We start from the raw sequence: 21,732 nt of genomic DNA, 5'->3' as shown, positions 1-21,732 counted from the left end.
GATCCCTTCCAAGCCACGCCCCCTTCCACTGATGCGCCAATCACTGTCAGGCCGCCCCTTCACTGTCGGGCCACGCCCCCTCCAAACGGTTTCGTCAGTCACTGAAAGACCACGCCCCCTTCCACGGCTCCGCCAATCGCTGTGGGGCCGCCCCTCGCTGCCAGGCCACGCCCCCTCCCACGTCTACGTCAACCACTGAAAGGCCTCGCCCCCTCCCGACGGCTACGTCAATCACTGAAAGGCCACGCTCCCTTTCACGGCTACGCCGATCACTCCCAAGCCACGCCCCCTCCGCGGCTCCGCCAATCACTGCCGGGCCACCCCTCCCTGCCCGGCCACGCCCTTTTCCACGGCTGCGCCGATCCCTTCCAGGCCACGCCCCCTTCCACGGCTGCGCCAATCACCGTCGGAGCGCCCCCTCACTGTCAGGCCACGCCAATCACTTCCAAGCCACGCCCCCTTCCACGGCTCCGCCAATCGCCGTCGGTCCTCCCCTCCCTCCCAGGCCCCGCCCCCTCCCGCGGCCACGCCGATCACCCCAAGCCCCGCCCCCTCCCACGGCTCCGCCAATCGCTGTGGGGCCTCCCTCACGGCCGGGCCCCGCCCCCTCCCCGGGCTGCGCCAATCGGCTCCCGGCCCCGCCCCTCCCCCCGCCCCGGCGGCCATGGCCCTTCCCGGCATCCCCTATGAGCGGCGTCTTCTCATCATGGCGGACCCGCGGGACAAGGCGCTGCAGGACTACCGCAAGAAGCTGCTGGAGCACAAGGAGATCGACGGGCGCCTCAAGGAGTGTAAGCGGCCCCCCCGGGGCGCCCCGGTTGCCCGGTGTCCGGGCGGGGCCGGCCGCGGCCCTCCGCCCGCCGCCCGCCCAAAGGCGCTTTGTCATCCGGCCCAGGCCCGGCCTGCCGCAAGGGCTGCCGGGAAGGGGCCCCTCAGGCGCGAGCCCGAGCGGCTCCCCTCAGCCCCGCGCTCTGAGGAGAATGGCACTTACTGAGCGCCTACTCGGTGCCAAGCACTGCTCTAAGCGCTGGGGAGGTTACAGGGCGATCAGGTTGTCCCACGGGGGGCCTCACAGTCTTCACCCCCGTTTCACAGATGAGGTCACTGAGGCCCAGAGATGATGATGATGGCACTGGAGAAGAGAAGCAGCGTGGCTCAGTAGGAAAGAGCCCGGGCTTTGGAGTCAGGGGTCGTGGGTTCAAATCCCGGCCCCGCCAATTGTCAGCTGGGTGACTTTGCGCCAGTTGCTTCTCTGGGCCTCAGTGACCTCATGTGGAAAATGGGGATGAAGACTTTGAGCCCCCCGTGTGGGACAACCTGATCACCTTGTAACCTCCCTATTGCTTAGAACAGTGCCCTGCACGTAGTAAGCGCTTAATAAATGCCATCATTATTATTATTCATACTTGTACTTCCCAAGCGCTTAGTACAGTGCTCTGCACACAGTAAGCGCTCAATAAATACGGTTCATTGATTTGTTAAGCGCTTACTATGTGCAAAGCACTGTTCTAAGCGCTGGGGAGGTTACATGGTGATCAGGTTGTCCCACGGGGGTCTCACAGTCTTCATCCCCGTTTTACAGATGAGGGAACTGAGGCCCAGAGAAGTGAAGTGACTCGCCCAAAGTCACCCAGCTGACAGTTGGTGGGGCCAGGATTCGAACCCGCAACCTCTGACTCCAAAGCCCGGGCTCTTGCCACTGAGCCACGCTGCTTCCACTTCCATTATTACTACTACTAATAATGATAATTATGGCATTTGTTAAGCGCTTACTATGTGCTAAGCACTGGGGGAGGTTACAAGGTGATCAAGTTGTCCCACAGGGGGCTTACAATTTTAATCCCCATTTCACAGATGAGGGAACTGAGGCCCAGAGAAGTGAAGTGACTCTCCCAAAGTCACCCAGCTGACAGTTGGCGGAGCTGGGATTCGAACCCGTGACCTCTGACTCCAAAGCCCGGGCTCTTTCCACTGAGCCACGCTGCTTCCTGTTAACCTCCCCAGCGCTTAGAAGAGTGCTTGGCACATAGTAAGCGCTTAACAAATGCCATCATTATTATTAGTAGTAGTAATAGTAGTATTACTATTAGTACTGTTAGTATTAGTATTACTATTAGTACTAATGCTATTAGTATTACTGTTAATATTAGTAGTAGTAACAATAATAATAATGATGGCATTTGTTAAGCGCTTACTATGTGCCAAGCACTGTTCTGAGCTCTGGGGGAGGTTACAGGGTGATCAGGTTGTCCCACAGGGGGCTCACAGTTTTAATCCCCATTTCACAGATGAGGTCACTGAGGCCCAGATAAGTGAAGTGACTCGCCCAAAGTCACCCAGCTGACAGTTGGCGGAGCCTGGATTCGAACCCGTGACCTCTGACTCCAAAGCCCGGGCTCTTTCCACTGAGCCACGCTGCTTCTTGTTAACCTCCCCAGCGCTTAGAACAGTGCTTGGCACATAGTAAGCGCTTAACAAATGCCATCATTATTATTATTATTACTACTACTAATAATAATGGCATTTATTAAGCACTTACTATGTGCCAAGCACTCTTCTAAGCGCTGCGGAGGTTACAAGGTGATCAGGTTGTCCCACGGGGGAGCTCACGGTCTTAATCCCCATTTTACAGATGAGGTCACTGAGGCCCAGAGAAGTGAAGTGACTTGCCCAAAGTCACACAGCTGACAGGTGGCAGAGCCGGGATTTGAACCCCTGACCTCTGACTCCAAAGCCCGGGCTCTTTCCACTGAGTCATGCTGCTAAAGTCTCTCATCCGTAAAATGGGGATTAAGAGTGTGAGCTCCAGTTGGGACCCCTTCCCCCTTCCCCTCCCCACAGCACTTGTGTGTATTTGTACATATGTATTACTCTATTTATCTTATTAATGGTGTGTATGTAGCTATAATTCTATTTATCTTGGTGATATTGACACCCGTGTACTTGTTTTGTTGTCTGTTTCCCCCTTCTAGACTGTGAGCCCATTGCTGGGTAGGGACTGTCTCTATCTTTTGCCAAATTGTACTTTCCAAGCGCTTAGTCCAGTGCTCTGCACACAGTAAGCGCTCAATAAATATGATTGAATGAGTGAGTGACAGGGACTGACTCCACCCCCATTGGTTTGTATCCACCCCAGTGCTTAGTACAGTGCCGGGCACATAGTAAGCGCTTAACCACTACCATAATACTATACCACTTGTTTGCTGTGTGACCTTGGGCAAGCCATTTCACTTCTGTGGGCTTCAGTGACCTCATCGGGAAAATGGGGGTGAAAGCCGTGAGCCCCATGCAGGACAACCTGATTAGCTTGGAACCACCCCAGGGCTCAGAACAGTGCTTAGCAAATACCATTATTATTAATACTATATTATTATTATTATTATTAATATAATATTATTAATATTATTAGGAGAAGCAGCGTGGCTCATTGGAAAGAGCCCGGGCTTTGGAGTCAGAGGTCATGGGTTCGAATCGCGGCTCCGCCACATGTCTGCTGTGTGACCTTGGGCAAGTCACTTAACTTCTCTGAGCCTCAGTTCCCTCATCTGTAAATGGGGATTAAGACTGTGAGCCCCACGTGGGACAACTTGATCACCTTGTGTCCCCCCCAGCGCTTAGAACAGTGCTGTGCACATAGTAAGCGCTTAACAAATGCCATCATTATTATTATTATTATTATTATTATTATTATTATTATTATTATAGGGGAGCCAGGGAGGAGTAACCCTGCTTGGGAGCTGCCCAGGCCCACATCCTACCTGTGGCCCGGAATGCCCTCCCTCTTCAAATCTGCCAAACAATTATTCTTCCCCACACCGCCTCTTCAAAGCTTTACCGAAGGCACATCTCCAAGAGGCCTTCCCAGACTAGGCCCCACTTTTCCTCATCTCCCCCTCCCTTCTGCACCAATCAATCAATCAATCATATTTATTGAGCACTTACTATGTGCAGAGCACTGTACTAAACGCTTGGGAAGTACAGATTGGCAACACATAGAGACAGTCCCTACCCAACAGTGGGCTCACAGTCTAAAACCACCCTGACTCGCTCCCTTTCCTCTTCCCCCTCTCTCCTCACCCCACAACACCTATGTACATATCTGTCTTTTTAATTCTTTTGGTTATATTGATGTCTGTTTACCTGTATCGATGCCCTTCTTCCCCCCTCTAGACTATGAGCTCAGATATAGCCGCTCTTTATGGCTATATCATACTTTCCCAAATGCTTAGTACAGTGCTCTACCCACGGTAGCGCTCAATAAATATGATCGAAGGAGATAGCCAGATGAAGGGGAGTTGGAAGGGAGCCGTGATCACATCTCCCCCTTTCCACCCGAGACTGTTGTGTCCCGATTAAATGTCACTGAGTTGGACAATACATCCCGGCCCCCTCCTGGATCACCCTCTGACCTCGGGGGCCGCTGGCCTGCTAGCCACGAAGTCCGCAGGGTCTCCCCTCCTGCCCCACCGAGCAGCGTGGCTCAGTGGAAAGAGCCCGGGCTTTGGAGTCAGGGGTCATGGGTTCAAGTCCCGGCTCCGCCACTTGTCAGCTGTGTGACTTTGGGCAAGTCGCTTAACTTCTCTATGCCTCAGTTACCTCGTCTGTAAAATGAGGATCAAGACTGTGAGCCCCATGTGGGACAACCTGATCACCTTGTAAACTCCCCAGCGCGTAGAACAGTGCTTTGCACATAGTAAGCGCTTAATAAACGCCGTTATTATTATTATTTGCACCTCCTTCTCCAAGTAGGAGGATTTCGTATTTTCGCACCTCTTGTGGATAACTGGCATTTGTTTCCTGAAACGGATGAAGACGTTGATGGTACAAATTGCTCAGAGTTTGGCTCCTCCCCCGGGTTTTAGACTCTTCAGCTAGTGAGGCTGAGATCATTTGAGACGGGCCTTGTTATGTTGTAGGGAATTTCAGCATTGGGCAACAACCAAAGAGCAGACTCCTTGTAAATATTTACAGAAGGGACTGGGGTTGATACAAAATAATCAGATTGGACAGAGTCCCTGTCCCACATGGGGCTCACGCTTTTAATCCCCATTTTACAGATGAGATAACTGAGGCCCAGAGAGGTGAAGTGACTTGCCTAAGGTCACACAGCAGATGAGTGGCAGAGCCAGGATTAGCACCCAGGTCATTCTCACTCCCGGGCCCGGCTCTAATCACTGCAGTACAACAGAGTCGGTGCACACGATCCCTGTCCTCAAGGACCTTACAATCTAGCCAGGAAAACAGGCGTTAAAATAAATTGAGGGTGTATATGGAACTGCTGTGGGGTTTTGATGAGTACCAAAATACGTAAATGCCGAGGTAGACAAAATATATGTATCAGTAATCAGGTTAGGTAAGTGACTGTACAGTTGATTATTACTATGAACACAAGTGCTGAGGAGGGATTTTTAAAGTATAAGTGCTAGCGGTGGCAACAAAAAAAAAGATTCCTTGTAGTAATGCACAGGAATCTCTCTTCCAAAGCCCTCCTCCACCCCCTAAATCTGGAGGAAGGCCTTGACTGAAATTAGGTGGCAGAATCAAGAACGAGGTGCAGTGAGGAGGTTTGTTTGGGAGGAATGAAGAGGGCAAACTGTGACTTAGTGGGGCGAGAGTCAAAGAAGTGCCTGCCTTAGTGGCTAACTCTTAAAAGTTTTGATTCATCCAATTCATTCATTTGGATTTACCGAACGCTTACTGTGTGCAGAGCACTGTACTAAGCGCTTGGGAAAGTACAATATGATGAGCAGAGGGATCCTGATGGCAAAGTGAAGTGTGACCTGGGCAGAGGAAAGGCTGGGAGATCAACCAGCACTGTACTAAGCGCTAGGGAGAGCACAGTGTAACGGAGTTGGTAGACAAGTTCCCTGCCCACAACGAGCTTACAGTCTAGAGGTATGACAGGCACCTAGACGGAGGGGTGGCCATGTGGGTGGAGAGCAAGGGGTGGATCTGGGACATGTCCGGGAGTAATACATAGTAGCAAAACGAGAGTGAATATGAGAGGTGAAAGAGAGCATAGATTCAAGGATAATAGTGCATTTGTAGGCTTCAGAGGCAGAGAAAATGTAGGCTGATGGGAAAGTTTGGGATGTTTGTGATAGTGAAAGTTTGTGAGGAGAGATGAGTTCAGTTTTAGGTTATATTGAATTTAAGGTGCCAGCAGGACACCCATGTGGCGAGGCCCCAGAGGCAGCCTCTGTGAGATTGAGAGGAGGAAGGTTTGGGGGTAGTGAGATAGATTTGGGGGTCATCCCCTTAGAGTTGGTAGCTGAAGCCATGAAATCGCGTGAACTCCCTGAGGGAATGGGTATAAAGTGAGAAGAGAGAGGAGCACAAATTTTAAGTGGTGAGAGGCAGAAGAGGAGGAGTATCTTCTGGAGAAGTAGGAGGACCAGAGTCAAAAGTTGGCCATGAGGTCATAGAGGATCAGGATCGAGTGGAGCCCAACAGATTTGCCAAGGTCACTGGTCACCTTGGGGAGGGTGGGCTCAATGAAAGATGTTGGAAACCAGCTTGCAAGTAGGTCCTGAGGGAGTTGGAGGAGAAGTAGAGGGAATGGATGTGTGTGACCCATTTGAGGAATTCAGACAGGTCTAGAAGTAGGGAGAAGGGTGGTAGTCGGAGGCTACCAGTGGGATCCAGAGAAGGATTTTTTAGTATAGGGGAGACTTGAGCTTGTTAGGAAGAAGAGAAGGAGTCATCAAGGAGGGTTCGAAGATCGTACTTAGGGAGGGAAGAAGCAGGGAAGTTTTTAGAAAGAGAGGAAAAGGGGACAGAGGCATAGGTAGGTAGAGAGCAGATTTTGGAAGAAAGCAGGAGATCTCTTGTGAGTTGACTGGGAAGGATGGGAGAGTGGATGGAAGGAGCTGGGAAAGTGGGTGGGGGACTATGGGAAACTCTCACGTCTGATGGTTTCAGTTCTGTCCGATTAGCTGCCAGGTCACCAGGGGCAAGAGAGGGGGGCCAATCGAGAAACTGGGCTCTTCTGGAGGGAGATAATTGGGGAGGGGGGCAGTGGGCATAGGAACTGATAAGGAAATGGAAGTAATTTTGCTGAATGGGGAAAGTAGTTCAAAATGGTATAAGCGATCTGTTAGCTTCTTGTTAAGTTCTCACAATTTGAATTCTGTGCATGTTCAACTAGGTGGTTTCAGCTTCAAAATAAATTTGCCACTCCATCCTTTTTCATTAAAACGTATCAATTGCTTTTATTTTCAGTAAGGGAACAGCTTAAAGAGCTCACTAAGCAATACGAAAAGTCTGAAAATGACCTGAAGGCTTTACAGAGTGTCGGACAGGTATGTGGAGTGAAGCGCCTTTTGTCTTGGGCTAGCGTAATTTATCAAATGTAAAGCCTAAACCATTGTTTTCTTTTTCTTGTAGATTGTGGGTGAGGTACTTAAACAACTAACAGAAGAAAAATGTAAGTGGAGGATCGTTTAGTAAAAGAAATCTCATTTCTCACAGTTAGCCACTAGTAGTAATTTTGACAGTTGTCAGCTTCTTCTGAAAAGCATCTCTGACTCAGTTTTCTTTAGTGCAAAAGTTCAAAAAATATTGAGCCCGTTTTGAGGAAGATAGGGGAATGCCAGAAGCAGTATATTTTGTCTGATTATTTTTTTTTGTCCTTTTTTTCCCCACCTCTAGTCATTGTGAAAGCTACAAATGGACCAAGATACGTTGTGGGGTGTCGTCGTCAGGTAATTTTGGTGTCCTTTTTCCACGTTTGAAAGACCTCATATCTATTTGTTCTGCTGTTACGATTCTCCACAGTAGTTAGACACCCTCTCTCTGAACATAAAGACCGATCACTATATTAATAGCGTTATATTCAAATTTAAGAAAACCGTATAATCATTAGTGTTACCTCCAAGTGGTGACTTCTTGCTGTAGAAGAATGGTTTTGGGAACCCTGCTGATATTTTTAGCCCACCCTCTAGCCCCCTGAGCATCAGGGGTGAATCAGAGGCCTACTGTTAGGGAGAAAGAAACAAAAAGGTTTTGCCAACTGACTGCCCAGCACAACCGAAAATAGGAGCTGTGTCCCGGAATATCGGGTTGTTCACGACAGGTGCTCTGCCACTTGTCTGCTGTATGACCTTGGCCAGCTCACTCACTTCACTTCTCCGTGCCTCAGTTACTTCATCTCTAAAATGGAGGTGAACATGATGAGCCCTGTGTGGGACGTGGACTGTATCCAGCCTGAAGGTCTTGTATCTACCTCAGTCACTTAGGACAGTGCCTGGCACGTAGTAAGCACTTAGCAAGTAACGTTAAAAAAAAGAAAGGTTATTCTACAAGAGTACTTGTTGTTGGGGAGCCTGCCAGATCAATCAGTAGTATTTGTTTGAGTTCTTGTTATGCACAGAGCACTGTACTAAGCGCTTGGGAGAGTACAGTACAACAGAGTTGGCAGGCACGTTCCCTGCCCGCAACAAAAATTATATTGGTTTTCTCATTTAAATTGCAGTGTGGCGTCCCAATGGCCCAAGTGGCTAAGTGCCTAGAGACGCCTGGGAGAAATCTTGTGACGTAGTCGTCCCCGGGAGATCATCATCATCGTCAATCGTATTTATTGAGCGCTTACCGTGTGCAGAGCACTGTACTAAGCGCTTGGGAAGTACAAGTTGGCAACATCTAGAGACAGTCCCTACCCAACCGTGGGCTCACAGTCTAAAAGGGGGAGACAGAGAACAAAACCAAACATACTAACAAAATAAAATAATCTCATTAGCACTGGGCTGTGCCTTTTGCCGTCAGCCTCCCAGTGCTAACGATTAGTTGTCCACGAGGCGCCCTCAGAAAGCCAGTGTGACTCACTGTAGGCACAGCTAACGGCAGCCAGGACTGGTGCAATGAAAGAGATTCCCCGGCGTCAGAGCTACTAGCAGCAGAGCAATTAGCGCATTATCAGTATCAGTGTTTTGCAAGGCCTTGAGAAAGGTATATTTATCATACAGATACAGGACAAAGTAGGGAAAGTGCAAGAGAAGTGGTGGGATGATAAGCCTAAAAGTGAGCCATCCCCGAAGAGAATATATGGATCTGTACCTTCCATGATTGCATCCTCGGACGTCGGAGCTGAGGAGATTTGGGCGGTTCGACCCGTTTATAAGGAGCCGGGGAAGTGGGGGCTCGGGGGGGTGGTAAAGCCGAGGAGACTGGGTCATCAGAAACTGACCATCTCCCTCCTACCTAACCTCCCTTCTCTCCTCCTCCATCGCAGCCCGCACCCTCCACTCCTCTGCCGCTAATCTCCTCACCGGGCCTCGTTCTCACCTGTCCCGCCATCGACCCCAGGGCCTGGAATGCCCTCCCTCTGCCCATCTGCCAAGCTCGCTCTCTTCCTCCCTTCAAGGCCCTACGGAGAGCTCACCTCCTCCAGGAGGCCTTCCCACACTGAGCCCCTTCCTTCCTCTCCCCCTTGTCCCCCTCTCCATCCCCCTCATCTTACCTCCTTCCCTTCCCCACAGCACCTGTATATATGTTTGTACATATTTATTACTCTATTTATCTTACTTGGGGATTAAGTAAGTAAATGGGGATTAAGACTGCGAGCTCCATGTGGAACATGGACTCTATTTATTTATTTAGCTCTCTTCCTCCCTTCAAGGCCCTGCTGAGAGCTCACCTCCTCCAAGAGGCTTTCCCAGACTGAGCCCCTTCCTTCCTCTCCCCCTCGTCCCCCTCTCCATCCCCCTCATCTTACCTCCTTCCCCTCCCCACAGCACCTGTATATATGTATATATGGTTGTACATATTTATTACTCTATTTATTTATTTATTTTACTTGTACATTTCTATCCTATTTATTTTATTTTGTTGGTATGTTTGGTTCTGTTCTCTGTCTCCCCCTTTTAGACTGTGAGCCCACTGTTGGGTAGGGACTGTCTCTGTGTGTTGCCAATTTGTACTTCCCAAGCGCTTAGTACAGTGCTCTGCACATAGTAAGCGCTCAATAAATACGATTGATTGATTGATTGATTATTTTACTTGTACATATCTATTCTATTTATTTTGTTTTGTTAGTAGGTTTGGTTTTGTTCTCTGTCTCCCCCTTTTAGCCTGTGAGCCCACTGTTGGGTAGGGACTGTCTCTATGTGTTGCCAATTTGTACTTCCCAAGCGCTTAGTACAGTGCTCTGCACATAGTAAGCGCTCAATAAATACGATTGATGAGGATGATGATGTCCATGAGGCGCCCTCAGAAAGCCAGTGTGACTCACTGTAGGCACAGCTAACTGGCAGCCAGGACTGGTGCAATGAAAGAGATTCCCCGGGGTCAGAGCTACTAGCAGCAGAGCAATTAACGCATTATCAGAATCAGTGTTTTGCAAGGCCTTGAGAAAGGTATATTTATCATACAGATACAGGACAAAGTAGGGAAAGTGCAAGAGAAGTGGTGGGATGATAAGGCTAAAAGTGAGCCATCCCCGAAGAGAATATATGGATCTGTACCTCCCATGATTGCATCCCTAAAGACTACCGATGGCTCCACTGTCATCCCAGGCAAAGAAACCTCTCCAGGCGTCACTTCACTGACCTCTTACCATACCTTCCACCGCTGAGGATGACACTCGGCAAAGAAGAGTTAAATCAAAGTGGGAAAGCCCAGCAAGTTCTGTGGGACAGCAGTACGGTCTCAAGTGTCACACCAAACTAGGGATTGTGGTGACCCACCTTGTTTACTGGTGGGAAACCTGGGTTGAAACCAGCGAGGCTTAGTGGGAATGTCACGGACCTCGGTTCTAATCCCTGATCTAATCCCTGGTCTCATCTTTTAGACTGTGAGCCCACTGTTGGGTAGGGACTGTCTCTATATGTCGCCAACTTGTACTTCCCAAGCGCTTAGTCCAGTGCTCTGCACACAGGAAGCGCCCAATAAATACGATCGATTGATTGATCGGCCACTTGTCTGCTGTGTGACCTTGGGCAGGTCTCTTTATTCCTTTGGGCCTCAGTCCATGGATAAGATGGGAAGTAAATCCTACTCTCTCATACTTAGACTGTGAGCCCCATGTAGGACAGGGACTCAATTTGTACTTCCCAAGCGCTTAGTACAGTGCTCTGCACATAGTAAGCGCTCAATAAATACGATTGATGATGATAACGATGATGTTCAATCGGATTCTTTTCCCCAGTGCTTAGTACAGTGCTTGGCACTCAGTAAATGATTAACAAGTACCATAGTAGGATTGTTAACTACAAACTCTACTGACAACTTCTACAAGAGAAGGAGCGTGGCTCAGTGGAAAGGGCATGGGATTTGGAGGCAGAGGTCATGGGTTCTAATCCCGGCTCTGCCAGTTGTCAGCTGTGTGACTTTGGGCAAGTCACTTCACTTTTCTGTGCCTCAGTTCCCTCATCTGTAAAATGGAGGTTAAGATTTTGAGCCCCCTGTGGGACAACCTGATCGCCTTGTAACCTCCCACGCGCTTAGAATAGTGCTTTGCACATAGTAAGCGCTTAATAAATGTTATTATTATTATTATTACTCTTTGCATCGACACCACCTACAGCCCAGGTGTAACATTAGAGACTGTAAGCTCACTGTGGGCAGGGAACATGTCTACCAACTCTGCTCTGTTGTACTCTCCCAAGCGCTTAGTACAGTGCGGTACAGAGAAGCAGCATGGCTCAGTGGAAAGAGCCCGGGCTTTGGAGTCAGAGGTCAAGGGTTCAAATCACGGCTCCGCCAATTGTCAGCTGTGTGACTTTGGGCAAGTCACTTAACTTTTCTGTGCTTCAGTTACCTCATCTGTAAAATAGGGATTAAGATTATGAGCTCCACTTGGGACAACCTGATCACCTTGTATCTCCCCAGCGCTTAGAACAGTGCTTTGCACATAGTAAGTGCTTAACAAATACCATTATTATTATTATTATTATTATTATTATTATTATTATTATTATGCTGTGTACACAGTACCTGGAGTGCAGGTATCCCCCTGGCCCATGGCAGTGCTAGTCACATATCTAGCAGATATCAATCAATGTCATATTTATTAAGTGCTTAAGCAGCATGGCTCAGTGGAAAGAGCACAGGCTTTGGAGTCAGAGGCCATGGGTTCAAATGCCAACCCTGTCAGTTGTGTGACGTTACCTCATCTGTAAAATGGGGATTAAGACTGTGAGCCCCCCGTGGGATAACCTGATCACCTTGTAACCTCCCCAGCGCTTAGAACAGTGCTTTGCACATAGTGAGCGCTTAATAAATGCCATCATTATTATTATTACTAAGCACTTGGGAGAGGACAGTAGACACATTCCCTGCTCACAACGAGCTAGATTTGATTGAACTTGAATTTTCCGACTTAATTTTTACATTCAAAACTTTAGACAGTGGTGCAGTATCGAGGGCTGAAGGGGATTTCGCTCAGGTACTTGAAGCTATCTGTTGCCGAATTGTACTTCCCAAGCGCTTAGTACAGTGCCCTGCACACAGTAAGCGCTGAATAAATGCGATTGAATGAATGAATGAATGAATGAATCTAGGCCTTGGGCAATCAATTCCTGCAAAAATTTATAGTGGGAAGTGGGAATTCCAGCCAGGTCGGTTTGGTCACACGGTTGAACACTGGAATGGTGAGTTCAGCTAATCACAGACGATGATTTTAGCCGGTGACTTGTGTGAAGAAATCTGTTACGTTGGGGGTCACTTGGAGTTGCTCAGTACTGACGCGCTGTGTGACAAGGGAAAGAAAGAAAAAAAGTTTTAATCTTACAGAGCTTTTTGAACCGTTCTTTTAAAAACAAACTGCTTGAACCTTACGAAAAAAAGAAAAAAAGCATGTTGTCTGTTACAACAGTGTGAAGAAAACACACCCTCTCAGAAACTCATGTTTGCGAAATCGATAAATGATAACGGCTGTCTTTTATCTGTTGGACAAAAGTGTGTGTGTGTGTCCCTACCTGTTTTGTTGCTATTTAAGATATCTGGTATTTCACTGAGTAATACTGGGCCTCTATGGAAATCTAACTAATTGACAATATATCTCATCTTCTGTAGCTGGACAAAAGTAAATTGAAGCCTGGAACCAGAGTTGCTCTGGATATGACAACGCTAACAATCATGAGGTAGGCTTCTTGGTTATATTTCTTAACGAAACCTTCATGGAAAGCAAAAGATAACTTCTCTGATTAGATTTTTTTTTTTACTTTTTTCTTCGAATGCTCACTCTTTTGTGTCGTATGTTATTCAGACTGTTCTGTAAAGCCAACCACTGATGAGAGGAAATTAGTTGAGGATGGGTTAATTACATCATAAGTTATTTCCTATATTTAGAAAGTTACTGTGAATAATGTAATCATGAAGATTTGTCTTTGAGCTTGTACCCATGAGTCATTTGTGCTATATTTTTAGGTCGATCGGAAATTCAACTTTTTAAACGGATGGTTTTTTTGTGTTTTTAATACTGCAGGTATTTGCCAAGAGAGGTAGATCCATTGGTATATAACATGTCTCATGAGGACCCTGGGAATGTTTCTTATTCGGAGATTGGAGGGCTCTCGGAACAAATCAGGGAATTAAGAGAGGTAAATAATAATAATAATAATAATAATAATGGTATTTAAGTGCTTACTATGTGCCAAGCACTGTTCTAAGCACTGGGGGAGATGCAGAGTTATCAGGTTGTCCCAGGTGGGGCTCACGGTCTTAATCCCCATTGTCCAGATGAGGTAACTGAGGCCCAGAGAAGTTAAGTGACTTGCCCAAAGTCATACAGCTGACAAGTGGTGGAGCTAGGATTAGAACCCACAACCTCTGACTCATTCATGAGGTTCATTCACTAAATTTGACATTGCAGAGTTTGGGTCTTCAGGTTGCTTGGCAAGTGAAAAATGTCAGGAGCTGTTCCCCAAATATTTTGCAAGCAGCGATAATGAACGTAGGAATACCGGTGGGCCTTACAGCCTAGGGGTTGGTATTAGGGTTTCTCCTTTCAAAGGATCGCTTGACGAAAGAGGACACAAGGAAAAATCAACTACCTGACTTCAGCAAGGTGAAAAAGGAAATAATCTCTCTCTTTCCATGCCCTCAGTCAGCCTTGGAGAATTGCTAAATATAGTATATTTCTTTTAATGGCTTTGAAGGGAAGAATAATTATGTGGGCAGCACATTTCCTTTTCCAGAGACCTTGCCTTGCTTCCAGTTATGTTTTACTAATACTGAGCTCAATTTTCAAGCATTTTGAAAGGCAGATAAATTTTTTTAACAAAATTATGGTTTTAGTTAAGCGCTTACTATGTGCCAAGCCCTGTTCTAAGTGCTGAGATATATACAGGGTAATCAGATTGTCCCAAGTGGGGCTCACGTTTTTTAATCCCCGTTTTACAGGTGAGGTAATTGAGGCACAGATACGTTAAGTGACTTGCCCAAGGTCACATAGCAGACAAGTGGGGGAGGCGGGATTAGAACCCATGTCCTCTGACTCCCAAGCCCGTGTTCTTTCCACCAAGCCAGTGGGTTCTGGTTTACAGTACTTGTTTTTTAATAATATTTGGGGGCTTACTATGTTCCAGGCACTGTGCTAAGTGCTAGGGTAGGTACAAGCTAAGCAGATTGGACACAGTCCCTGCCCCACATTAGGGTTCACAGTCTTCATCCCCATTTGGCAGATGAGGCACAGAGAAGTTGTGACTTGCCCAAGGTCACACAGCAGTCAAGCAGAGGAGTCGGGATTGGAACCCAGGTCCTTCTGGCTCCAAGGCCCGGGCTCTATCCCAAACGGGAATTTAGAGCACCGACCGAGCTCAGCTCGTTCCTTTTTAACAACCGCCTTTCCTTTTTCTAGGTAATAGAGCTGCCTCTCACAAATCCCGAATTATTCCAGCGCGTAGGAATCATACCCCCAAAGGGTTGCTTGCTATATGGCCCACCAGGTTGGTATATTCATTTTAAGCTTTCTTCACGTGCACTTGTCCTCTTTCTAAGTGAGCGACGGGTGGGCTGAGATGATGAAAAGCCAGTGAACCTGGTTGTACCCCAGCCAGGATGGGGCTGGTAGTTGGACACCAGAGGTTTTTAAAAAATGTTTAATTTTTGTTTTCGTTAATTTTGTTAATTTGTTAATTTTGTTTTGTTTTGTTAATGTTTTTCACATTTGCTATATGAGCAGTGTTGCTTTCTAGGCTTTGTGCAAGAAAATGTAACCGGGGCGGGGGGGGGGTTCATAATGGTTTCATTCACTGGATCTGGGACTAGGTTACCACCTGAAAAATCCGTTTAAGGCATCGGAAGACCTGCAATATGTCTATTTCCTTGTAGTAGTAGTAATTGTAAACTCGTTGTAGGCAGGGACTGTGTCTACCGACCCTTTTATATTGTACTCTTCCAAGCGCTTAGTACAGTGCTCCACCCACAGTAAAAACGGTCGATCGATTGGGAAGCAACTACTGATGAACGGCCCTGTACAAAAGCACTTGGCAAATGCACAGGTTACGTACCCCCTGCTCTCAAGGAATTTTCACCCTAATGGGAGAGAATTAACAAAATAGTCACAAGCCGAGGAATCAGGATTATTAAAACTGAATGCTCAATTAAATCCCGAAGCACTGGAGAGTGGGCTGAAGTTAAATAGATAAAGTTCAGGTGGTGGTGGAGGGGTTGGTAGGATTCGGGGGGCTTTTTGTACTGATCTACGGAATTACCTGGCTGCCTCTTTTCTTCCCAGGAACGGGAAAGACACTCTTAGCAAGAGCCGTGGCCAGCCAGCTGGATTGCAATTTCTTAAAGGTAAAGTTATGACGCGATTCTGAGTTGGAAGTGAAATTCGTTTGACCTGCCGGCTGAGCGTTTCATCATCGTTTCCTTTAAACAGGTCGTGTCTAGTTCTATTGTAGACAAGTATATTGGCGAAAGCGCTCGCCTGATCAGAGAAATGTTCAACTATGCCAGAGATCACCAACCCTGCATCATTTTCATGGATGAAATTGATGCTATTGGTAAGACAAACTTTGGACGTTCCTTGAGAGTGTTCAGAAAAATCAGCCAAAATGAGTTTGTGTGGGTTTTTTTTTTTCCTCACCAGATTTTTTTTTTAACTTGAGGGTAAAATATACCCTCCGGCTTAAAAAGATCTCATCATTGGGGGTCTTTGGCCTTTGACAGACTTTTCACAAAAGCAAACAAACCCTTTAACCGTTGACAGAATATGAAGTTATAAACCAGGTATTTAACACGACGACTTAAAAAAAAAAACCTGTTGCTTTCAAACAAAAAGCCTGTATCTATAAATTTTAGCAATGGCTATAGAGGAATGCGTTCTTATGTCCAAATCTCATGTTCGATTTAGGTGGCCGCCGATTTTCTGAGGGTACTTCAGCTGATAGAGAGATTCAGAGAACACTAATGGAGGTAAGCGTTGGCATTTGGGAGGAAATGGTTGCTTAACAGGTACGGGTTGTTAAATATGTGCCATTCTGGGGTTTCTAAAAGCTCATTTAATTCCAGAATTTAACATTGTAAAAAGCTGAATCATCATCATCATCAATCGTATTTATTGAGCACTTACTATGTGCAGAGCACTGGACTAAGTGCTTGGGAAGTACAAATTGGCAACATACAGAGACAGTCCCTACCCAACAGTGGGCTCACAGTCTAAAAGGGGGAGACAGAGAACAAAACCGAGCATACTAACAAAATAAAATAAATAGAATAGATATGTACAAGTAAAATAAATAAATTTATAAGGTAAATAAATAAATAAGATCAAATGATCTTCATTTGATGTAGTATTGAGATTTTGAAAACCCAGCATTTAAAAGTAACATCCAGGAGTACCTACAGAGGCAGTAGGAATAATATTTATTTGGGCATCCGTGCTGTTCTAAGTGCTTGGGAAAGTACAACATAAAGAAGTGGCCCACACGGAGCTTAAATTCTAGCTTGAATGTCTGTGGCCTTGTGGTTCATATTGGAGCTATTCCAAATGAGCCTTGGACCACTGGTAACAGTAAAGGTGGGTTATTGTAGTTTTAAAATAGCCATACAAGAAGAATTTAATTGCCCCTCTTCTCACTTTATCAGCAGAAATATTGGTAGCTGAAAATACTTATGGTATTGGGGCTTTGGGGGCCATGCAGACATGTCAGAACTCTCATCTCCTCTGTTTTAGAAAGGGTTTTTATTTTTCTTCCCGCCTACCAACTGGAGAAATGTACACTATTTTGCCTCTTGAAGCTAGCTGTGTTTTTTTAAGAAACATATTACAGCTGTTATTACGTGTGTCCTAACTTGGGGTGCACATCTATATGTCACGAGCAGGAATAGATGCAATGCTTGTCCAGGGGCCTTTGACCACATGCGCATTTGTAATTTTTGTAGGTGTTCATGTATGAGCAGACTATTGTTTATTCACTTCTAGTTGCTGAATCAGATGGATGGCTTTGATACTCTGCATAGAGTTAAAATGATCATGGCTACAAACAGACCAGACACCCTGGATCCTGCTCTGTTGCGTCCGGGAAGATTAGATAGAAAAATACGTAAGCGGCTCTTTTTCCCTGTTGAGCAAAATCCCTCCTGTCTCCCTCTTCCCCCTTCCCCTTTAAAGAGAAGGGTCATTTGGAATTCTGACTTTATAAAGCTTGGCCTTTTGTTTTCAGACATTGATCTACCAAATGAACAAGCAAGATTAGATATTTTGAAGATTCATGCGGGGCCCATCACCAAACATGGCGAAATAGGTAAGTTAGACTTTATCAATTGTGGTTTTATTTGATTTTTTCTGCTCAAGGCTACAAATCGGGTGTGGTGGATGAAAGAAAATGTTAGGTGGGGCAAGCAGTTGAAGTGCTGTGGACTGGCCTGTTTATTCCAGTTAGATAATAATGGTGATATTTGTTAAGTGCTTATTATATGCTGAGCACTGATAGAAGCAGGTGAGCTAGGATGAACGCAAGTCCCTTTCTCTTATCGGAATCACAGTCTAAATTAGATGTGTGGTTTGGCTTTGTCAGAGGTCACTTATCACACTTTATCTCAGATTTGGAATCACTCATGAAGATTTTCCTTTCCTCTTATGGGATCTCAGGCCTGTTGGCCATACAATTTTGAGCATTTTCTCCAATTTTTTTTATAAAAAAGACTCTTTTAAGGACTCCTTAAAAATTATATTGATTGAGGGTTATGGCTTTGTGGGAAGGTAGGCTGTCAGGAGTCTAGGAATTCTTGATATGGAATTTGATTCTGTGTCGCTAATGCCTTTGACCTACATGGTGTAGAATTTGAAAACTCGTAGAGTGGAATATACTGTCATTTTTTCCAACACTAAAAAATGCTGCTCTGTTTCTAAAACATTCAGGGCATGGAACATTTTATATTGAATAGTATTATGCTTACAATAAATTGTTTTATGTAGGATTGTTTTTGAGAAGCGTAATACTGTTGGATTGCCAAAGCAGAAAAGCCAGATTATATAAAGTAGATGAAATAACTGCCTAGAAACAGATGATTCTGGGTATAACGTTTGTTTCCTGGCTTTCTAAATCTTATCTCTAGTCTTCTTAAAGTGCCAGAAGAATCCAGGTTTGTGCATGATAAAACACTGCGCAGTGTCACTTATCAGAAACGTTTTAGTGAGGTCACCCTGGCATATTAACTGAAAGGCAGCCCAGCCCAGCTAACACAGTTTATTTATTGTTAATAATAACTTCTTTACTGCAGTTAGAATCACAGTAAGGCTACTCAGTCTTCACTTTCGCTTGAACACAGAAGTGAAATGTAAGTCTGGTTAATTGCCAGTCTCTCTCTTTTTTTAAAAAAAAAATGAATAGATTATGAAGCAATTGTGAAGCTTTCAGATGGCTTTAACGGAGCAGATCTGAGAAATGTTTGCACTGAAGCAGGTAAGAGACTTCCAAAAAAATAATTTCTTCTATCCATTTTGTTCTGGAGTTTGCCAGAAATGAACCCCGGCATGACGTAAGTAGAGCGATCAAGTTGTGAAGTTCGAAGACGACCCTGGTTCAGAGTTCCTAGCTGAGTGGCCAGATTGAATAGAGGTTTGAAGTAGGAGGAAGGCATGCTGGCTCTCTTTTCAGTTCTGTAGCATAGGGATGTCAGTTTCCCAGATTGTTTGAATTATGTGGACCGCCTGCCTGGAGAGTTTCAAAAGTCTAAAAGTCCAATTTGGGACCCGACTCGTGGACCCTAGACTCTCTTCATGGATCTAACGGCCAGTTTTCCACTTTGCATTGCGCTTGGTAGACCCAGCCCACCGATTTGCATTGGCACTCGGAGCCAAATCGACCTTATAACTCTCGTGCCCTCCTTTTTTTTCAATTTTTAACTTTCGGTGCCCACCAGTTGTTTGAGAGAATTGGCAAACCTGTATACAGCCAGACTTTCTCTTCTTTAGAAGAGAAGTTGTCCCAAACAGGGCGGGGGAACCTTTGATTTTTTTATGATGGCATTTGTTAAGCGCTCACTAGGTGCCAAGCACTGTTCTAAGCGCTGGGGTAGATACAAGCTAATGCGGTTGTCCCACGTGGGCCTCACAGTCTTCATCCCCATTTTACATCATCAGTCGTATTTATTGAGCGCTTACTGTGTGCAGAGCACTGTACTAAGCGCTTGGGAAGTACAAGTTGGCAGAATAGATTGTAAGCTTGTTGTTGACTGGGAATGGATCTGTTTATTGTTTTAGGGTTTTCTCCCAAGTGTTTAGTACACAGTGCTCAGTCAGCTGTGAGACTTTGGTCAAGTCACTTAACTTTCCTGTGCCTCAGTTACCTCATCTGTAAAATGGGGATTGAGATTCTGGGCCCCACCTGGGACAACCTGATAACCTCGTATCTCCTCCAGTGCTTAGAACAGTGCTTGGCACAGGGTAAGCACTTAACAAATACGATCATAATAATAATAATCAATAATAAATGCCATTGACTGACCGATACGTTAGACCCAGGTTTGTGTTTGTCCCCCACAAACTCAGTCTGTTTTATCCCCATTTAACAGAGGGGAAACTAAAGCCCAGAGTGGTTATGCTACTTGTCCAGAGTCACACAGTTGTTTAGTGGCAAAGCTGGCGCTTGAACTCAGGTCCCGGACTCTTGCCAATAGGTCACGCCGATCCCCGTAGGAGTGTGGCTTAAACTGGTTACTTTCCTCAATAACAAACCGCTACTCACTCTTGCATGCTACCGGCTTACTCTCGGCCTTCAAAAAGGTATATTAGGAGAAATAGTTAAAACTTAGAAACGATTACGGTTTTTTAAAAATGGATTCTCCGCAAAAGCCAGAGACAGCTGTACCTGAACCCTGTGCTTACTGTGCTGCATTGCTCCTCACAGGTATGTTTGCAATTCGCGCCGATCATGATTTTGTAGTACAAGAGGATTTCATGAAAGCGGTCAGGAAAGTGGCCGATTCTAAGAAGTTAGAATCTAAACTGGACTACAAACCTGTCTAAATTGCCGAGTAGTTTGTAATGACTGACTGCATGAAAGATGGTGACAATGTAAAAATAAAGTCGGGGAAAAAAAAAAATCATGTATGTATTGGCTGTGATATCATTGAAAAAATGTCCGTATGACATCGTAAATTAGTAACTCAATAACTCTAGTTTCCAAATTAGTACAGAAGGACCTCTGTACGTTTGTAAACGTTGCATTTGTTGCAGCACAAGATGAGTGTATTAATGGTTTTTTGAAACATTTACTACGTGAGCAATTTATAAGACACCGAAGCGGTTTGAAATAGATCTTGAGTGCATTCTTATTACTTTTATATCATTTAATTTGCTTTCCTCACCCAAATAAAATTTGTTGACTCCGTTCTCCTACATAATATTTCTTTTCTTATCTTTGATCAAGTACGTATTTGTTACAGTTCTTTGAGCACTTTGGTAAATTACAGATTGATGGAAACCTAAGGGTTGCGGACTGCTCAGAGAGGTGATTTTAAAACACCACCTAAGTAAGATCGGCATTGGTAAAATGTCTTAATACGTAATGTTTCCCCAAGGTGAGCTATATTTTTATATATTTTAGCTGTACTTTATTAGAATTGTTTGCATTTGTGCCATGATTCGTTTCTTTACTGAAAAACCTTTTTTGCCTAGGTGTTTTGGGGCTGGGGCGTGGAGATGGTGAGGCAGAGAGCATTATTTTTAAATACGGTATTTTTAGATTTACTCAATTTTTTCCCGGTGGATTTAAAATATATTAAAATAGAAGCAGCGTGGCCAAGGGAAAAGGCGACGGGCCTGGGAGTCGGAAGACCTGAGTTCTAATCCCAGCTCCATCACTTGCCTGCTGTGTGACCTTGGGCAAGTCACTTAACCTCTCTGTGCCTCAGTTACCTCATCTGTGTCCAACCTGATTAGCTTGTATCTATCCCAACGCATGGAACAGTGTCTGGCATATAGTAAGTGCCTAGTGAATATCATTCAAAAAAGAAATTCAGAGTGTATGGGGGGATTTGGAATTGTCCAGAAAGGTTTTGGTTTTTTTCTAATGGTATTCAGCACTTAGAACAGTGCTTGGCACATAGTAAGCGCTTAACAAGTACTATTATTATTATTATTATTATTATTATTATTATTATTATTTAGCACTAGATACAAGATAATTGCGTTGGACACAGTCCCCATCCCACAAGGGGCTCTCACAGTCTAAGGGGGAGGGAGACTGAGTATTGGAGCCTCATTTAACAGATGAGGAAATTAAGGCATAAAAAAGTAAGTGACTTATCCAAGGTCACACTACAGGTAAATGGCAGAGCTAG

General features: G+C 45.4%; 1 protein-coding gene across 1 annotated transcript; it reads left to right on the top strand.

Moving 5' to 3' along the window:
- The first annotated feature begins 673 nt into the window (after window positions 1-673).
- PSMC6 (proteasome 26S subunit, ATPase 6) lies at window positions 674-20,790 on the top strand. Its single transcript, XM_038756617.1, has 14 exons — window positions 674-791; window positions 7,222-7,301; window positions 7,387-7,426; window positions 7,651-7,703; window positions 13,012-13,079; window positions 13,424-13,538; window positions 14,798-14,885; window positions 15,677-15,738; window positions 15,824-15,947; window positions 16,298-16,359; window positions 17,369-17,489; window positions 17,610-17,690; window positions 18,780-18,851; window positions 20,298-20,790. The coding sequence occupies exons 1-14, from the start codon at window positions 707-709 to the stop codon at window positions 20,414-20,416; spliced, it is 1,170 nt and encodes a 389-aa protein (XP_038612545.1). The 5' UTR covers window positions 674-706; the 3' UTR covers window positions 20,417-20,790.
- The last annotated feature ends 942 nt before the right edge of the window (window positions 20,791-21,732 follow it).

The sequence above is a fragment of the Tachyglossus aculeatus genome, chromosome 14 (assembly GCF_015852505.1).
Source record: "Tachyglossus aculeatus isolate mTacAcu1 chromosome 14, mTacAcu1.pri, whole genome shotgun sequence".
NCBI lineage: Eukaryota > Metazoa > Chordata > Mammalia > Monotremata > Tachyglossidae > Tachyglossus > Tachyglossus aculeatus.
Note: the sequence above shows the minus strand (reverse complement) of the source record. Positions and strands in the feature narration are given on the sequence as shown.

Coding starts and splice junctions, on each gene's coding strand:
- PSMC6 (XM_038756617.1), top strand. CDS start 707: ATGGCGGACCCGCGGGACAAGGCGCTGCAGGACTACCGCAAGAAGCTG. Junction 13,080..13,423: donor ACAACGCTAACAATCATGAG/GTAGGCTTCTTG, acceptor TTAATACTGCAG/GTATTTGCCAAGAGAGGTAG. Junction 17,490..17,609: donor AAGATTAGATAGAAAAATAC/GTAAGCGGCTCT, acceptor TTTTGTTTTCAG/ACATTGATCTACCAAATGAA.